This window comes from Ovis canadensis, chromosome 1, assembly GCF_042477335.2.
Source record: "Ovis canadensis isolate MfBH-ARS-UI-01 breed Bighorn chromosome 1, ARS-UI_OviCan_v2, whole genome shotgun sequence".
Classification (NCBI taxonomy): Eukaryota; Metazoa; Chordata; class Mammalia; order Artiodactyla; family Bovidae; genus Ovis; species Ovis canadensis.
Genome location: NC_091245.1, coordinates 26,444,872 through 26,460,472, shown reverse-complemented (window position 1 = coordinate 26,460,472; position 15,601 = coordinate 26,444,872). Strand labels below are relative to the sequence as shown.

Sequence of the window (15,601 nt, the reverse complement as noted above, 5' to 3'; positions counted from 1 at the left end):
GGTCGGGAAGATCCCCTGGAGAAGGAAATGGCAATCCGTTCCAGTATTCTTGTCTGGGAAAACCCATGGACAGAGGAGCCTAGCGGGCTACAGTCCACGGGGCTGCAAAAGAATCAGATATGACTTAGCAACTAAACAACAAATGGTTGACAAGAATTTAGCTTTCTTAAACCCCTGCCCTACCTTCCTTCCTTCCTCCTCCGCCTATTATTATATCACAATATCTGGCTAAATTAGTAATCAGTGTTTTCATTATTATAACTATGTAATTATTATAATTATGCTCATCACAAAGATAAGCCTTACCTTGTAAGATTATATTTTCTTTTTGTAGTTGATAATTGTCTTGTTTTTTTCATTTGCCTAATTTGCTATATGTTTATCCTGGGCTCTTTATAGCCACTCCATGAAGTCATGAGGTTTTCTCTAAATACTCACATATAACAGGGAAACCCTCTCAGTCCCTCCTTTTTCTGGAAACCTGTTCCCTGGAGGACAGGCCTGATTACTGGCCACCTTCCAGCTGGCTCCCGGAATCCCCTTTACTTCTCTCCAGTTTGCTTGGCCTGACTTTTTCTCTCACGTCCATATCCTCCCTCCTTTGGTTACAGCGCATCCTCTAGAAGTTTCCTAAGAGAGAGTTGCATGAATATAAGCTTTCCTGCTCAGAATTTTGAAGGCATTGTTTTCTGCCCTGTTTCCTGGCAGGTACTGTAGCCAGGAGAATCCTAATTCTTCTTTCATGACATGGGATCTTTTTTCCTTCTCCAGACATGTTTAGGATCTTCTCTCTTATTCCTGCAAATCTGAAATTTTGCAATGATGTGCTGGAGTGTACGTCTGTTTAATTAGTATTTTTTAATTTGAAAACTCAGTTCTAGGAAATTCTCTTGTATGATCCTTCCATATTCTGTTTCTCTTTCCTGGACTTTACGTCAGCCACTAGGCTTCCTGGTCCAGTCCTCTTCTGAGCGATTTATCTGTACCCTCCCCCCTGCATTTCTTTATCTTTTTTCTCCCTGATTTTTAGGAAAGTTCCTTAACCTTATCATTAAATCCACTGACTTTTCTTTTTTGTGTGTAATCATATGATTAATTCCCTAGTACTCCTCAATGTTTTCTGAATGTTCTTTTTTCCCTAAAACATCTTATTTTTGGTTTATGGGTGCACTGTGTTCTTTATATCTATATTTAAAATATGAGTGTCCTGAGGATGGGGCCTGGCATGTAGTAAGCATTCTAATGAGTATTTATTGCTGTTATTATTATCACAGAATGATTATCTCTTTTAAAAATATTTTATTTTTTTCCCACACAATCTTGGCTTTCTCAGTGTTTCTTTTTTCTTTAAGAGGGAGAATCCTCTCCCTGTGGTGGGGAGGGGCTTTCCTGAGACACCCATGGTCCCTGGCTGGCTGTCTGGTGATATTTAAGAGCAAGTTCACTCAAAATCCAATGGGAGGGTCTGGTCCAAGTAGCCTTGTGATTGGTGGGATCAGCTTTTGGATGAGCTGGCAGAGAGCGGGCCCTAGATGTTAGGATTTCAGGAAAAGAACCCTGAAGAGCCCCCCTCCACACGCACACACACCCCACTACCTTCCTCTATGTGGGCAGAGAGCCCTGGCAGCCTGGGTCCGGGGGCTGAGATGGGGTCGGGGTGGGGTCTAATCACGTCTGCCGCCTGCTGGCCTAATCCCCTCTTTTCAGCTCTGGGTTGTCCTCTGCCACAGCTGGCTCCCCCAGAACTGCCCTCCCCGCCAGCTCCCCCGGGAGAGCGAGTGCTGGGGCAGGGCTGCTGCTTTCCTCAAGCCAGTCCTGTTCAGTTTCTCTGGACCTGACTGACCCATCGCTCTCCTGTCTGGGGTCAGCGGCCCAGCCTCTGAGGGGGCAGTTCCAGGCCTTGGTGGGCATGAGTCGTACAGCGCTCCGTGTGGTAGCAGCCCTCACACCTCAGCCCACCCTCTGAGAGGGTCTGGCTTGAGGTGGGGCAGGACCAGTTCTGCTCAAGAGTGTGGCCACCGTCTGAGGCAGGCCAGGCTCCATCCTGCCCCATCTCTGAGTACCTTCCAGTACTTCTGGAAGGCTCCTTGGCTCCCCTTCCCTCCTGGTCACTACCTGTCCCTAAGCAGCTTCTCTCTGCCACTTCACCCCTCAAAGCCCTCCTCCCCGCCGAAGCCCCCTCCTCCTTGAGGGGCTGCCTCGCCCGCTCTCACCTCAGGAGGGTACTTTCCTGGGGAGTCCTGGATTCAGGCCCCTAGAGGCAGCACAGAGAGAACAGTCTTCCTGCGAGGCCACCTTCACCTCATTCAGGAGACGCTGTAGCCTCTATTTATCTCAGCACTTGCCCCATTCTAAAAAAGGGTCTTTCCTTTCTTTCTGCATTTAAGAGCCTCCCCCTCCACCAAACAGTGCTCGTCATTAGCATACACCCCACCCCTTCTTGTGACAACCAAATAATCTTTCCAGAAGGGAGATGTGGGGAGGCACAGGAAATATCTTTCTCTATCACTGTGAAGAACCACTGGTCTAGAGAAAATAATTCTTGCTATAACATGACCTCCCCTGCCCAGGCATAGCCACTGAAGCTGTGAAAGACGCTGGGGGTCAGTTTCATTCACTGTTCCTATTGTACGCACAGTGTCTCACTTACTATTAGCCGTACTTTGCCCTCGGGGAGTAACTGGGCTCACCAGGCTCCCCACTTCCCCCCCACCCCCCAGTTTTTGCTTTCCCTTTGTCCCGTCTTTGAGTAGCTTCTAGTTTATGTTACTTCACTCCATGCCTACCCCTGAGCACTGTCTCTGGAACATGGTCACTACTCCACTCATTTGATGGAAAAATTGGTCATGGCTGATACCGAGCAGAACCACGGTTGAAATCCAGCCCCGCTCAGCTCCACAAGCCACACTCTGCCTCCAGGCTGTCTTGGATCTCAAGCAGGTGGAGGAGTGTATCTGGCACAGAGGCCTCATGCCTGCCTCCTCTTCCTGGTGGGAGGGAAGGAGGTAGAACCAGGGGTGTGCACTGTCCTGGGATTCCTTTTCTTGAATGTTTACGTCGGATCTTGGTTGCAGCACATGGGATCTTTTGTCACAGCTTGAGGACTCCCTAGTTGTGGTGCAGGAGCTTCAGCAGTTGCAGCACCCAGGCTTAGTGGCTCCATGGCATTGCGGTTGCCGGCCAGAGATTGAACCCACGTCCTCTGCCTTGCAAGGCGGATTCCTATCACCTGGACCACCAGAGGAGTCCCCTAGGATTCCTTTGAAAGAGGAAGCCAAGTCCCCTGCTGAGAGTAAGGGCCCAGGCTGGTGGTGGGGTGGGTAGGGGGTGACAGGGATTGAGGAAAAGTTGATGACCAGTGTGATGGGCTGAGGTTGGTGATCCCGCTCAGGATGCACCTGTCTGTGTAGTGGCGGCTTCCTCCCTTATTGCGAGGTGGCAGTGCTGTGGAGAGAGTAGGCGGTTTCTTGTTTTCTGGGCCCAGGCTCCTAACCAGTGCTGCAGGGGGCTGGAAGGCTCAGCAGTGAGGGTTTTGACAAGAGAGTGGGTGACATGAGGAGGCTTGAAGGGTCAGGAAGACAGGACGGGCTGGAGGATCGGGCAGTGGGAGTGATGAGAGAGCGCAGAGGTGGAGAGCCTATGGTTGGGAGGGTGAGTGTGTCATGCAGGCCTCCAGAAGCAGAGCTGTTCTGTGGGTTGATGATGAGGTCAGGATGCGGCAGTTGGGCACCCATGACCATTTCACTTGGCAGCGCCTTGTGAGTAACCTCGTGTGCATGGCAGCAGGTGGGGTGCTGGGGCCACAGGACTGAACAAGGTATGGGCTGCTCTCAGCACTCCTCAGGGAACCAGCAAAGGGTGGTGCTGAGAGTTATACGAGGACCCCAACTCATGTGGGAAGGGGCTGGTCAGGAAGGCTTTAGGCCCAGCCCCGTAACTTCCAGGGTGCATTGCAACATGCAAATGTAGAATCCTTTGTTCAAAAATTATTAAGGATTTCAAAACAATGACAGCAGAGCATTAAACCAAGCATGGACCCCTGTGTGACTGCACAGATGGCATACCCGTGAAGCCAGCCCTGGAAGTCTTCCTGGAGGAAGTGACATTTAAACTGAGATAGGCTGGATGAGGAGTCAGCTAGATAAGAGAGAGCATTTCCAGGCAGAGAAACAGCCTGTGCAAAGGCCAGGCAGAGAACGAGGGCCTAGTGTATTTGAAGAACAGACACTCAGCCTGGCAGGGGTGGGGAGAGCTGGAGTAGGTCCCAGAAGGATGAGGGCTGAGTGATGGGAGGTGGACTGGGGATACAACTGCCCCTGAAGGTGAGTGAGCTGGAGAGAAGGGCAGCAAGGTGGGTCTGAGAGGTGCTGGGGGGCTTCCATGAGGATGAATGAGAGTGGCTTGGAGGTGGGGGGCTCTGTCTGCCTTCCAGCCTAGAACAGCCTCATCCAGAGAGGTCCTCTGGAAGTCAGGGTTTAGACTGGGACTGCAGGGAGGTCCCCAGAAAGAGCAGTAGGGGTGGGATCAGAATCAGCCTGATGGTGAGGACAAAGATGGCTAACAAGTAGCTGGCAAGGGCCCAAGTCATGGCTACTGGCAGGAGGAGGGAAGGGCTGGAGGCCACTGGGCTTAGTGGACCTCCAGGTGGCCGAGGAGTCCCCGATCCCAACATACAGCTCTTCCGATGGATCTTCAGTGCTCTCCTTCTCTCGACAGCTGGTCTAGGCCTGGCAGAGACCCCGGGGGCATTGTGTCCTAGAGCTGGGTCTGGCTCACAGGGAAGGGGATCATTGCTTCCAGTGGTCCAGTCACCATAGGCACAGATAAGAACTTTGTGGAATGCAAACTAAACTTGGGGTGCCTGAGGTCTTGGGGGGCTGTGTTATACCTCTGTGCCCTGAATCCCAGTCCAGACTACAGACTTGAAATTCCACTTTGCCTGCCAGCTGCCCAGGCAGGGTCCCTCCTTCTGGGCTGGGCAAGTGGAGCTGAGTCCTGGGCCTGGGACCTGAGGGTAAGGAGGATGAGAGTTAGACAGGCCTGAGGAAGGGATTTATCTGGGATGTGGGTCTTTGTGCTGCCAGGGAAACCCTTCCTAAAGGAGAAAGTTTTTATGCAGGGCAATGACCCTTGACCCTGGCAGGACCCAGAGGGACTTAGACTTATATTTATTGAGCATCGGCATTGTGGCCCCGGACTGGATACCCAAAAGTCCTGGGAGAGAATTATTGTGTCAATTTTACAGAGGAGAAACCTGAAGCTCAGAGATGCCTATAGAACTCACCAGGATCACACAGCTGGTAACTAGTGCCTCTGTCTGAGATATTCTGGAGCTTGAGTTCTGTCCCCACGATAGGCTGTGACTTCCTTTCCACACGCCACTGCCCTCCAACAAGCGGTTCTAGCAAAGACCTGGGAGGTGTCCTGACAGCTACTAGGATTGGTTCTCTTCATAAACCTTTGACTTCTGAGGATAATATCACCTGAGAATCACCCAGAAGTAGAAAAGCAACTTAATTTACAGAGGTGTTTTATGAATGAGAAAGGCAGGAAAATGTGTGAAGTCGTATACTCTGTAACAGTCTATAAACAGCCTATAAACCTTAGTCATCTCTGCCTCCTGTGAAGTTCCCAGCATAAGCCTGGCACTGAGGAGTTTGGAAAATAATTAACAAGGGAGTGTAGGGAAGGGAGTGAAGACTGCTGCAGCGTCTACTCTGTGCGAGGCTAGAGCACTCCCTGGCCAGTCTCATGGGGACTCTGGTGGACCAGCGTTATTGTCCCCGTTTTGCAGAACCATAAATCAAGGCCCAGATGTGTTGTGACTTCCCAGGTACAGAGAAGGGCTGGGTCCCATCCTTCCTTGCCTGTTGCTCTCTGTGTGTTAGACTAAATGCCGTCCCTCTCTCTCCAACAGCCTTTAGATGAGAGGTCTGGGACCATGGAGGAGCAGGGAGAGAGGAGGGGGAGGCTTCCTGAGCCCAGCTTGCACTGTCACATGGGTGCTAAGACAGAGATAAACACACAGCCCTGTTCTTGAGATGCCCACCATCTGGGAGAGAGCTGAGTGTCTGTTGGCGTAAGCTCAGCGTGGTCTGCACCTCAGGCATAGACGCATGCTCCCTGGAGCAGGAGCCCCAGTGACATTCGAGCAGGAGCCCCTTGAGGCGTTCGAGCGCCTTTACAGACGAATCGGAGTGTGGGGTAGAGAACGGGCATTTCATGCTGTGGGAACAGCAAGGACAAAGGCCTGCAGGAGGGAAAGGGTGGAATTTTCCTGAGGTAAGCGTGTATGGTTCAGTGTGGGTAGACTTGAATGTGTGCAGATATTGAGGCAGGAGCGGAAGTGATAGGAGAACTGGGCTGGAGAGGTGGCCAGGGCCTCAACCCCCAGAGTTATCTCATGGGAGGTGGAAGCCCCAGGTGGGCTCAAGCAGAAAGCGGTGTGGTCAGGTGATGGGATGGGGAGAAGCAGGAGGTAGTGAGGCCAGGGGCGTTCAGACATAAAGATGGGTAAGCCCGGGGTGGGGTTTGAGGATAAAGGAGGCCCTGCGGACAGCACTTGGGCTTGGCCTGTGGTGGGTAGGGGAGAAGGCGAAAGATGGCCCTGGCGCAGGGAAGTACCACCTCAGGTCAGCATGCTGCTGCTGCCATCTGAATGAATGTATAGATGCTGTATAGAATGAATGAGAAACTGAAGCTCAGATTTGGAGATTCACTTAGGGCCATGCAGCAGGAAGAAGAGGAGCTGGGATCCGAGGCCGCCTGAGTAGCAGTGGAAGGGTCAGCTGTTGGGCGAGTCCATTCTGCTCTCTGGACCTGTGTCCTCGCCATGCACGATGGGGGAGGGGATGGTGAATGATGACATGGGATCAGCTATCTTAAAGTTCTAGGGGTTGATGCTTTTATGTCCCTTCTCTCTGGCAGAACCAAGGAAAGCATGTACCACTCGCTGACTTACGCCACTATCCTGGAGATGCAGGCTATGATGACCTTCGACCCCCAGGACATCCTACTTGCTGGCAACATGATGAAGGAGGCTCAGTCGCTCTGTCAGAGGTCAGGTCCACGGGGCAGGCAGGGATGAGGCATTGTGAAGCATCTGTTTGTCACTTTGGCCTATCCCAGTGCCTAAAATGCCACTATTAGTCCTGCTCCTTTTGGCTGAAAAGTGTGTCCCCATGTGCTCAAAGCTGTCCTTGTTGGCGCTGCCTCAGGAGCCACATTGTCTGACCTGGTCACTGAGGGCTTCCAGGGCCAAACTGGATTGGGAGGAGATGAATCCTGGCTGTGGTCATGTAATAATTCTCTGACCTTGGGCAAGTCCCTCTCTGGACTCAACTTTCCTCATCTGTAAAATGGGTGTGATGATAGAGTTGTTGTGGGAACTGCATAGTTGGTGTTCAGTGCACATTAACTGCTTGAATGCATGAATAAACAGACCCTCAGTGTTTGTGCACAGGTAGAGTCATCATTCACTGGGACACACTCCAGCCTGACCTAGGCCAGTCCCTGTGCTGGGCTCTGTTCGCCCAGACAATCATCAGACCCTGGCCCCTCTGATGCCTGAACGGCCTGATCAGGGAGACTCAGGCACAGACAGTGACAGCTCAGCGTGATGCAGGGCAGCTCATAGGGTCGTGGGGGTCCAGCCTGAGGAGCAGGAAGGGCTTCCTGGAGGAGGTGACATCAGAGCTGGGTCCTGTGGGGTGACGAGGAACAGGTCAGGTTAGAGGGGACAGGGGAGGGGGCTCCATGCAGAGGCAGCAGCAGGGGCAAGGGCATGAAAAAGCCTGGATTTGGGGGGAGTTTCCAGGAGCTAAGTGTGTGGAGTCCTCTGGGAGGGGCAGGGGAGGCTGTTGAAGGTGCCTGAGCCCCCTGCTCACCTCCCTGAATGATATGAGGCCCTGTTTTTCTCTGCAGGCACAGGAGGAAGTCCTCTGTAACAGATTCCTTCAGTAGCCTGGTGCACCGCCCCACTATGGACCAGTTCACAGAAGGTGTGGCATCCAGGGTGTCCTTTCAGCCCGCTGACGCCAGGCTGCCTGGTTCCAGGCCTGGGAAGGGGCAGGAAGGGGCAGTTATCCTCCTCATTGTCACCCAGGGGGCCGAGCCCTGGCCCAGGCACTGAGACATTGATGGGTCAGACCTGGGGCCTATTGAGGACTGGTCTCATGTGTGGGGGTGGGTGGGGAGCAGGTAAGACTCAGTTACCTTACAGCATTACCTGCTGAGGCCTGCAACTTGAGGAAAGAAAATGCTGTCAAAGGAGCTGTCACTTTGCTCCTCAGGCTAGGGTGGACTTAGGGCTGTGTGTGCAGTTAGGTTTAGTGGTTTAAAGACCATAGTGATCTCAGGTGCCCCAGAGGGGACTGTGGTTTTAGAGCCTGACACCCTGTGACGAAATAGCTGGGGGCAGTAGCAGAGAAGGTCTGGGCTGCCAGAGCCACACTGCATCTTTGTGCCATGACCGCAGTCCTAGAGGCAGCAGCAGCCAACCGTAAGCACTTGGGGACCCTTAAGTAGGGGTGGAGGGCAAATGGCCATCCCCACCTCGAGAGCCCTCGATGGTTCCAGCACAAAACGTTGCCCTCGATGGTGTCCCTCTCGTTCAAACTTGCCATGGCTCCGTGCTGCCCACAGGCCCAAATCTGTAAGTCTTCACCTGTGTGTAAGGCCCTTTCAGCCAGACTTCTGCCCCTCATTTTCCTTGTCCCTTCAGTCTCTCCCCACTTCACCCCATTTCAACCTTCTGTGGCTCAGCTGTCCCCAAGCATCAGAGTTGTTTGACTTTCCTGGGCCTCTGCCAAGAAAGCTCTTCCTGCCTCATGCTTCCATCCCATTTTCAACTCAGATATCCTTCTCCTGGAAGTCTTTCCTGACTCCTCCAGCTGTGTCGGTTCTCCTTCCTCGCTCCCACAGCCCGTGGCTTCCCTGGTTTCATCCGTTCATCCCAGTGCCCTAGGAGTGTTGGTGCACAGCGCCTACAATGAGGCCTGAAGGGCAGGAGGACAAGGCCCAGGGCCCTGTGCTGGCTTCTAGGGGGATGCAGGCGTGGGCAATGTAAGCTAACTGGGGACGTGTTGAGTACCCTGTGTGAAGGAACCTGGTGATGGGACTCAGGAGGCAGTGGGCAGGTGCTGACTCGGGCTCCCTTTGCCTTTTGGGAAATGAGATGAGGAAGTGACCCGAGTCTCCTGCCAAGAGTTCCAGGAGACCGCAGGGCTTTGGTTTTCTCCCCGCAGAGGAAATCCACGCTGAGGTCTGCTACGCAGAGTGCCTGCTGCAGAGAGCGGCCCTGACCTTCCTGCAGGTAGGAACCGCTGCCTGTACAAGCATCCTGGGGGTTTCAGAGGGCGGAGCACCACATCTTAGCCTGAAGGATCTAGAGAAGCCATGACCTGTGGTTGATGCAAGGACCAAGGCACAGTTACCCCAGCACTCCTGGCCCTGGGCAGGCTCAGTGGCAGAGGTGACGGGCTTTCCCAAGGGGTACACATGTCCCCACCCACTGACAGGATGCACGTCCACCTCGTGACTGCTGGTTTTCTGCTGCTTTTGTGTCACGGGTTCAAATGTCAATCAAAGCCTGACATTTGATTTATTCAACAGACAAGTTGGAATGAATCAAACTTGATTCATTCAAGAACTTGACTTGTAGCACCTGCAACACACCATACTTTGTATATACATTGCAGGGTTGTCGTTTTTACATACCTTATACCCATTACATATTTGTTTCTGCCTACATTTGCATATTTTATTTAACCATCACCTCAAGCCTGTGAAGGGGAAAATTAGGGGGAAGGACCCACCTTCTCAGGGTCATATGGCTAACAAATGGCAGAGTTGGGGTTTAAACCAGATCTGGCTGACTCAGCCAAGTAGGAAATGGCAGCCACTCTAGTATTCTTGCCTAGAGAATCTCAGGGACAGAGAAGCCTGGTGGGCTACAGTTCATGGGGTCACAAAGAGTTGGACACGACTAAGCACATGGCTTCTGGCTGACTCAGAGCCTGTGCTCTTCACCATAGAGGAAATTGTGAGACCCTTTGGTTTTACCAAAAAGCCAGGATTATAGTTATAAATATATGTGCGTATATATTCAGTCTCTTCAGTTGTGTCCAGGGATTGAACCCGCGTCTCCTGCATTGCAGGCAATCATCATGTAAACAGGTATATTGGGGTGGGAGAGGCACATATAAATTTTATTGTTGGGGTGTTCTTTATTTTTGTTAGTGATATTTCTATCTTTTTGGACCTTGGATGATTAGAATTTGATTTATCTTAGTTCTTCATGAGGATCATCATGAATGGCCTTTTATTTCCTTTGTTTGTATACTCTATTATTGCACATAATACCTAAATACCCATGAACCCCACCCCAACCCAATCAAAGAACAGAACCCTGCTGACAAGCCTCCTTCCCTCCTTGCCTCCTCCCTCCCTTCCCCTGGGGGGAGACCACTACCTGGAGTTTTGTATGTATCATCCCCACCCTATTTTTTTTTAAAATGGTTTCTCAGCTTCCTATTCATGTCTGAACACCAAATTGCTATGTTTTGGTTGCCTTTGAGTTTCTTAAGGCCTCAAACTGTGTGGGACTTGCTTTTTTTACCCAATCACATAAGGCTGTGTTTAATACTCCCTGCTGTGAACATGCCAGTTTGTTTATCCATTCTCTGGCTAAAGGACATCTGGTTGTTTCGGTCCTTGGCTACTGTGAACAGTGGTGCTATGAGCCTTCTTGAAATACATCCATTTTTGTTGGATGTATACCTGGGAGCAGAACAGCCAGGTGGGCTGTAGGTATTGGTGCTTCTTTTTTTTTTTCCTGCATCGTGTGGCATGTGGGATCTTAGTTCCCCAGCCAGGGATCAAATCCATGCCCCCTGCAGTGAAAGTGTGGAGTCTTAATCGCTAGACCACCAGGAAAGTCCCCAGGTATTGGTGCTTTAAATTACAAATGTGATAAATACCTGTTTGTTGTTAAAAAAAAAAAAAAAAAACCACAATCCCAAACCAAAAGTCTCCCTTCCTTCCCCACAGTTCCTCTACCTGGAGGAGACATGGTTAACTGGTGGGAGCATCTCCTTCAGGCCTTTCTCCAAGAGCATAGTTCATGTACATGTGAGCCTGGTAAAGGAGGCTGTGGTCCAGCCCTGGGCATTTTGGAAGGCTTGTTTGGCAAGCAAGACGCTCGTCTTAAGTCCCCAGGATAGAGTGGGGAGGTCTAGTTTAGCTGACCTCGGACCCCTACCCATGCAGGGCCCCTCATAAAGTGGGGCCCAGGGAAAGCAAGGAAGGATCTGGAGCCTTGATGATCCTCTCAAGCCTGTGGCTAGGCACCCAGGCCTGGCTCTTAGCAAGTCTCCCTCCTGCAGGACGAGAACATGGTGAGCTTCATCAAGGGCGGCATCAAAGTTCGAAGCAGCTACCAGACCTACAAGTGAGTGGGACTGGCCTGGGCTGGGGGATGTGAGGGTTGGGGGGCACAGCAGAGCACAGCACCTACTATCCTGTGCCCCTCAAGCTGCCCTGTGGGAGGCAGAGGGTGCTGGCTGGAGGCAGGACACCTAGAATGCTGTGTGACTTCACATTTCTGCAACCTCAGGACCTCCGTTTTCTGGAATATTATTCCCCTGGTTTTCTGGGTGTATCTGTTCATTTGGTCCCCCCAAGTGCTGTCTTTGTGCCTAACTCTGAACTAGGGAAAAATAAGACGTATTCGGTACAAGCAGCTCGGTCTGGTTGGGGTAGGAGAAAGATGCAGGAACAGTCATTTTGAGGACAGCAATATAATTCCTACACATCCGTAAGGCCCCGTCCAAATGCCACTTTCCCCATGAAGCCTTCCTTGAACCCTCCAATATGTAGAAATGGTGCTTATACACACACACCCCCTCCCCAGACTGGGAGCTCCTCGAGGGCCAGATAGGTTATTTCCATGCTGGCCCAACACTGGGCCACACATAGGGCCGTGTTTATGGAGCGAAGATTGAAGACTTAATCCAGAGCACTTCTGCCCAACATGGTCCTGCAGTCCTTGTCTGTAATTCTCAGACCAGGAAAGCTCTGAAAGTAATTAACCCTCCCTCCTGCCCCCAGTTTGGCATTAAAACTCCTTTTCCATTAAAAGTTGAATCGACTTGAGACTGTTGCCATTACTTTGCCCACTTAATGTGAGAGTTTCCCTGTGGAGACACTGTGAAGTTGATTTCAAGGTGTTCCTGGGATATAACACACCATGCCGTATATGGATGCCAGCTCCCTTCTGTGGTCTCTGCTGGAATTGCTCAAGGAAACCAGATGTGTGTTCTGGCCCCTCCAGGCTCCCTACCTGCTGCCAGAGTGATGTTTTCAAAGCATAAACCTTGTCAGGTCACTCCCTGCCAACTCCCAAGACCTCTCTTGCTCTTAGGATAAAGTCCCAGGTCTTTGCCGAGTCACTCCTGGGAGCTCCGTTTGTTCTTGTAACCTCATCTCCTGCCCCACTCTGCCTCAGACATTTGGGCCTTCCCTCAGTTTTGCAAACATACCAGCTCATTCCTACCTCAGGGCCTTTGGACATGCTGTTCTCGCTGCCAGGAACATTCTGTGCAGGCTAGCTCCTCGTTCCTCAGGTTTCAGCTCAGATGTCAGCCCCTTGAAGAACCCTTCCCAGCACCCCAAATGAGGTCAGGCTCCAGGGTTCCCCCTCTTCCTCTCAGTGACTTGATGGGGGTCCGTCCCTGAGAGGGGAGAGTTGTGAAGATAGCAGCTTGATGGCTTTGTGCTCTGCCGTCCAGAGAAGCTCAGTCAGTGTTTGCTAAGTGAATGCTCTTAAGATGCTCATGGCCTGCGGAGGAGGCAGGTACCTCTTTAATTTCCCTGTCCTGCCCCAGGCGGACTGGCATATGTGTGTGCTCAGAACTATGGGTGACCAGAAGGAAGAGGGTTGGATTCCGACCAAGAAACTCCAGGAAGACTTCCTTAAGGAGGTGCTGTTGGAGTTAGCCCAGTGTTCCTCATCTGGGGCCAGTTTCCCCGCCACGAGGCAACGTCCAGAAACATTTTGCTTGTCATACTGGGAGAGGCTGCTCCTGACAGCTAGTGAGTGGAGGTCAGGAATGCTGCTAAACTTCCTAGGATGTGCAGGACAGCCTCCACCCCCCGCCCCCAATCTGAACAAAGAATTATCCAGTTATCCAGCCTAAACTTATCGGTAGTACCAAGGTTGAGAAGCTGTTCTAGACAGAATGCAGAGCACAAGTCAATGCCTAGAGGTCAGATGAGGCGGGTGTGTGAGAGCTGATAGAGCTGAAATTCAAGAGCAAAGACTGTCATTACGGTGGGAGATGGGGCTAGAGGTTCCTCGAATATCGGCTCTCTGGATTGCCAGACAGTTACACATCCACCACCAGGGAGTTCTGAGGTCAGTAAGAAGTGGGGGCCACTTGGCCCCAGCTGGAAGGGGACCCCGCCCCCCAGCTGTGGCTGAAACAGGCTTTACCTCCCTCCACAGGGAGCTGGACAGCCTTGTGCAGTCCTCACAGTACTGCAAGGGGGAGAACCACAGGCACTTTGAAGGAGGGGTGAAGCTCGGCGTGGGCGCCTTCAACCTGGTGAGTGGGCGTGCCTCCCCGTGTCCCGCATCTGGGTTCAAGATTAATCTCCCCTGCACATCACTGGCTACACTGGGTCTCTGCTGGGCTACTGTCCTGGGCCCCAGTGATGAAGCAGACACACTGCCAGCCTGGGGGTAACTCACAGCTGGGGTGGGAGTGGAGGCTGGCCATGGCTCCACGGTCCCTTCTGTACGTTTCTTCCTGAGGCAAGTTGAAGCTTGAAATCAACTATGGCGACAGTATTTATAGCACCAGAAATTGACAAACACAAGACATCAGGGCCTTTTTTACCCCAGAAAGCTGGTGGTTAAACATTGACCAGTGGCTGGGAAGGAGACAGGCCTGGAAACAACTGATGACCCATGGGGAACAGAAAGCCAGGACTTCTTTCTGGGGGAGTTGGGGAAGGTTCCGGGGAGCGGGGAGTATTTGAGCTGGAACTTGAAGGATCCACAGGTAAGGGAAGTTTTCCAGGTGGAAAGAGCATTCTAGGCAGAGGGAACAGTGTGAGCTGAGTCAGGAAGGCTCAGAAGAGGTGTGCCTGCTCCTGGGAGGAGGAGCTGCTCTTGGATGACTTGGACTCCTGGCCCTGGGTGGCCAGGGACTTACCCCAAAGTGTGTGTGGTGGGCGGCAGCTCCTCACCTATAGGCAAAGCCTGTTCAGATGGGGATCCCTGCCCCTCTCTGGGTTTCAGATTCCTCATGGTAAGATGGGAGCAGTGATTCTGGCCCAAGTGCTGAGAAATACAAGCTGCAGAGTGCATCAGATACTTTAGCAGGTTGTAGCTGGACTGTCTTGGGTTCAAGAAGTGGCTCCACTTCTGATCTGTGGAGCCTTGGGCATATTCTGTCACTTACCTTATGCCTCTGTTTCTCCCTCTGTCAAACATAGCAGTAAATCCCTTCTTTGCAAGACTGTTCCGAGATTCAATGCAATGACAGAGATCCTGGTACAAAGCAGGGATTAAGTGTAATAACAATAGCTAACTGCTAGGTGCCACCTCTGTTATGTGCTTCATGTGTATTAATGTGATCCATTTGGTAGGGGCTATTTTTATTTCCATTTTACAGATGAGGAAATTGAGGCAGAGAGAGGTGACCGAGCTGGGAGTGGTGAGGTTAGGATCAAGACGCAGTCTTTTCCTTATTGTCATGCTGTAGTGCCTCTGTCCCTCAGTGGGAGCTGGGGACGGCCTCATGGGCATTCCAGAGATGGACTTGCACCTCAGGGATCACCCCCAGGACTGTGGAGGTCTGCATTTGGGAGGGGTGGCCCCCACCCCTCATGGGTTTGCCTGCTTCTCTCTTCAGACGCTGTCCATGCTTCCTACCAGGATCCTGCGGCTGCTTGAGTTCGTAGGGTTTTCAGGAAACAAGGTAACCACCTCCCTCCTGGGGCTCCCAAGCCTCAGCCCCAGGGCCGGAGCTCAGCTGGTAGGGTGTGGCTGAGGGGCGGTGGGGCCTTAGCACCAGCCCTGGCTCAGCGCTCCGCTCGGTGTGAGACCCTGGACAAGGCCCAGGCCTCTCTAGGCCTCAGTCTGCTCTCCTGCAAATGGGACCAGTGATTGCTACCAGGCTCTTCTCAGGGTGGAGAGGCTCTAGGGTGAGGATGGGTATGAAGAGCGGCTCCTGGGGTCCTTTAGGGGCCTGGGGTCATCATCTCTATGTCTGGTAGGTGTTAGGAACCTGGTCCTTCTCTCAGATAGCCTTGAGCAAGTCCCTCCCCTTGGGACTTGTCTGGGAGATGCCCATGGGGAGCCCTGCTGTGCACTGGGCCTTGAGGTGGAAACCAGAGGACTCAAGAACCCAGAGGCTTTACTGAGGGCAGGAACCTGAGTGCCAGGTAGCAGATCAGGGAGGGCTGCCTGGTGGAGGAGACCCAAAATGGTACAAGGAGCATTCGCCTGGAAGTCAGGAGCCCTGGGTCTGTCTAGCCTCATCCCCTTCTTCCTGTGACTCTGAACAAAGACTACTGACTGACCTCTCCACTGATC

At 52.2% G+C, this 15,601-nt stretch overlaps 1 protein-coding gene across 4 annotated transcripts in view; it reads left to right on the top strand.

Moving 5' to 3' along the window:
* Nucleotides 1–15,601, top strand: part of TTC39A (tetratricopeptide repeat domain 39A) — a 50,085-nt gene that overhangs the window by 18,539 nt on the left and 15,945 nt on the right. For all 4 annotated transcript variants that reach the window (XR_011257178.1, XM_069591066.1, XM_069591056.1 and 1 more), the window contains exons 3-8: nt 6,928–7,059; nt 7,924–8,000; nt 9,246–9,313; nt 11,385–11,449; nt 13,505–13,604; nt 14,919–14,984. Coding sequence is in view for 3 of the 4 variants with exons in the window: in XM_069591066.1 (XP_069447167.1) it covers nt 6,928–7,059; nt 7,924–8,000; nt 9,246–9,313; nt 11,385–11,449; nt 13,505–13,604; nt 14,919–14,984 (508 nt within the window). In the remaining variant the exon portion in view is untranslated. The remainder of the gene's footprint in view (nt 1–6,927; nt 7,060–7,923; nt 8,001–9,245; nt 9,314–11,384; nt 11,450–13,504; nt 13,605–14,918; nt 14,985–15,601) is intronic.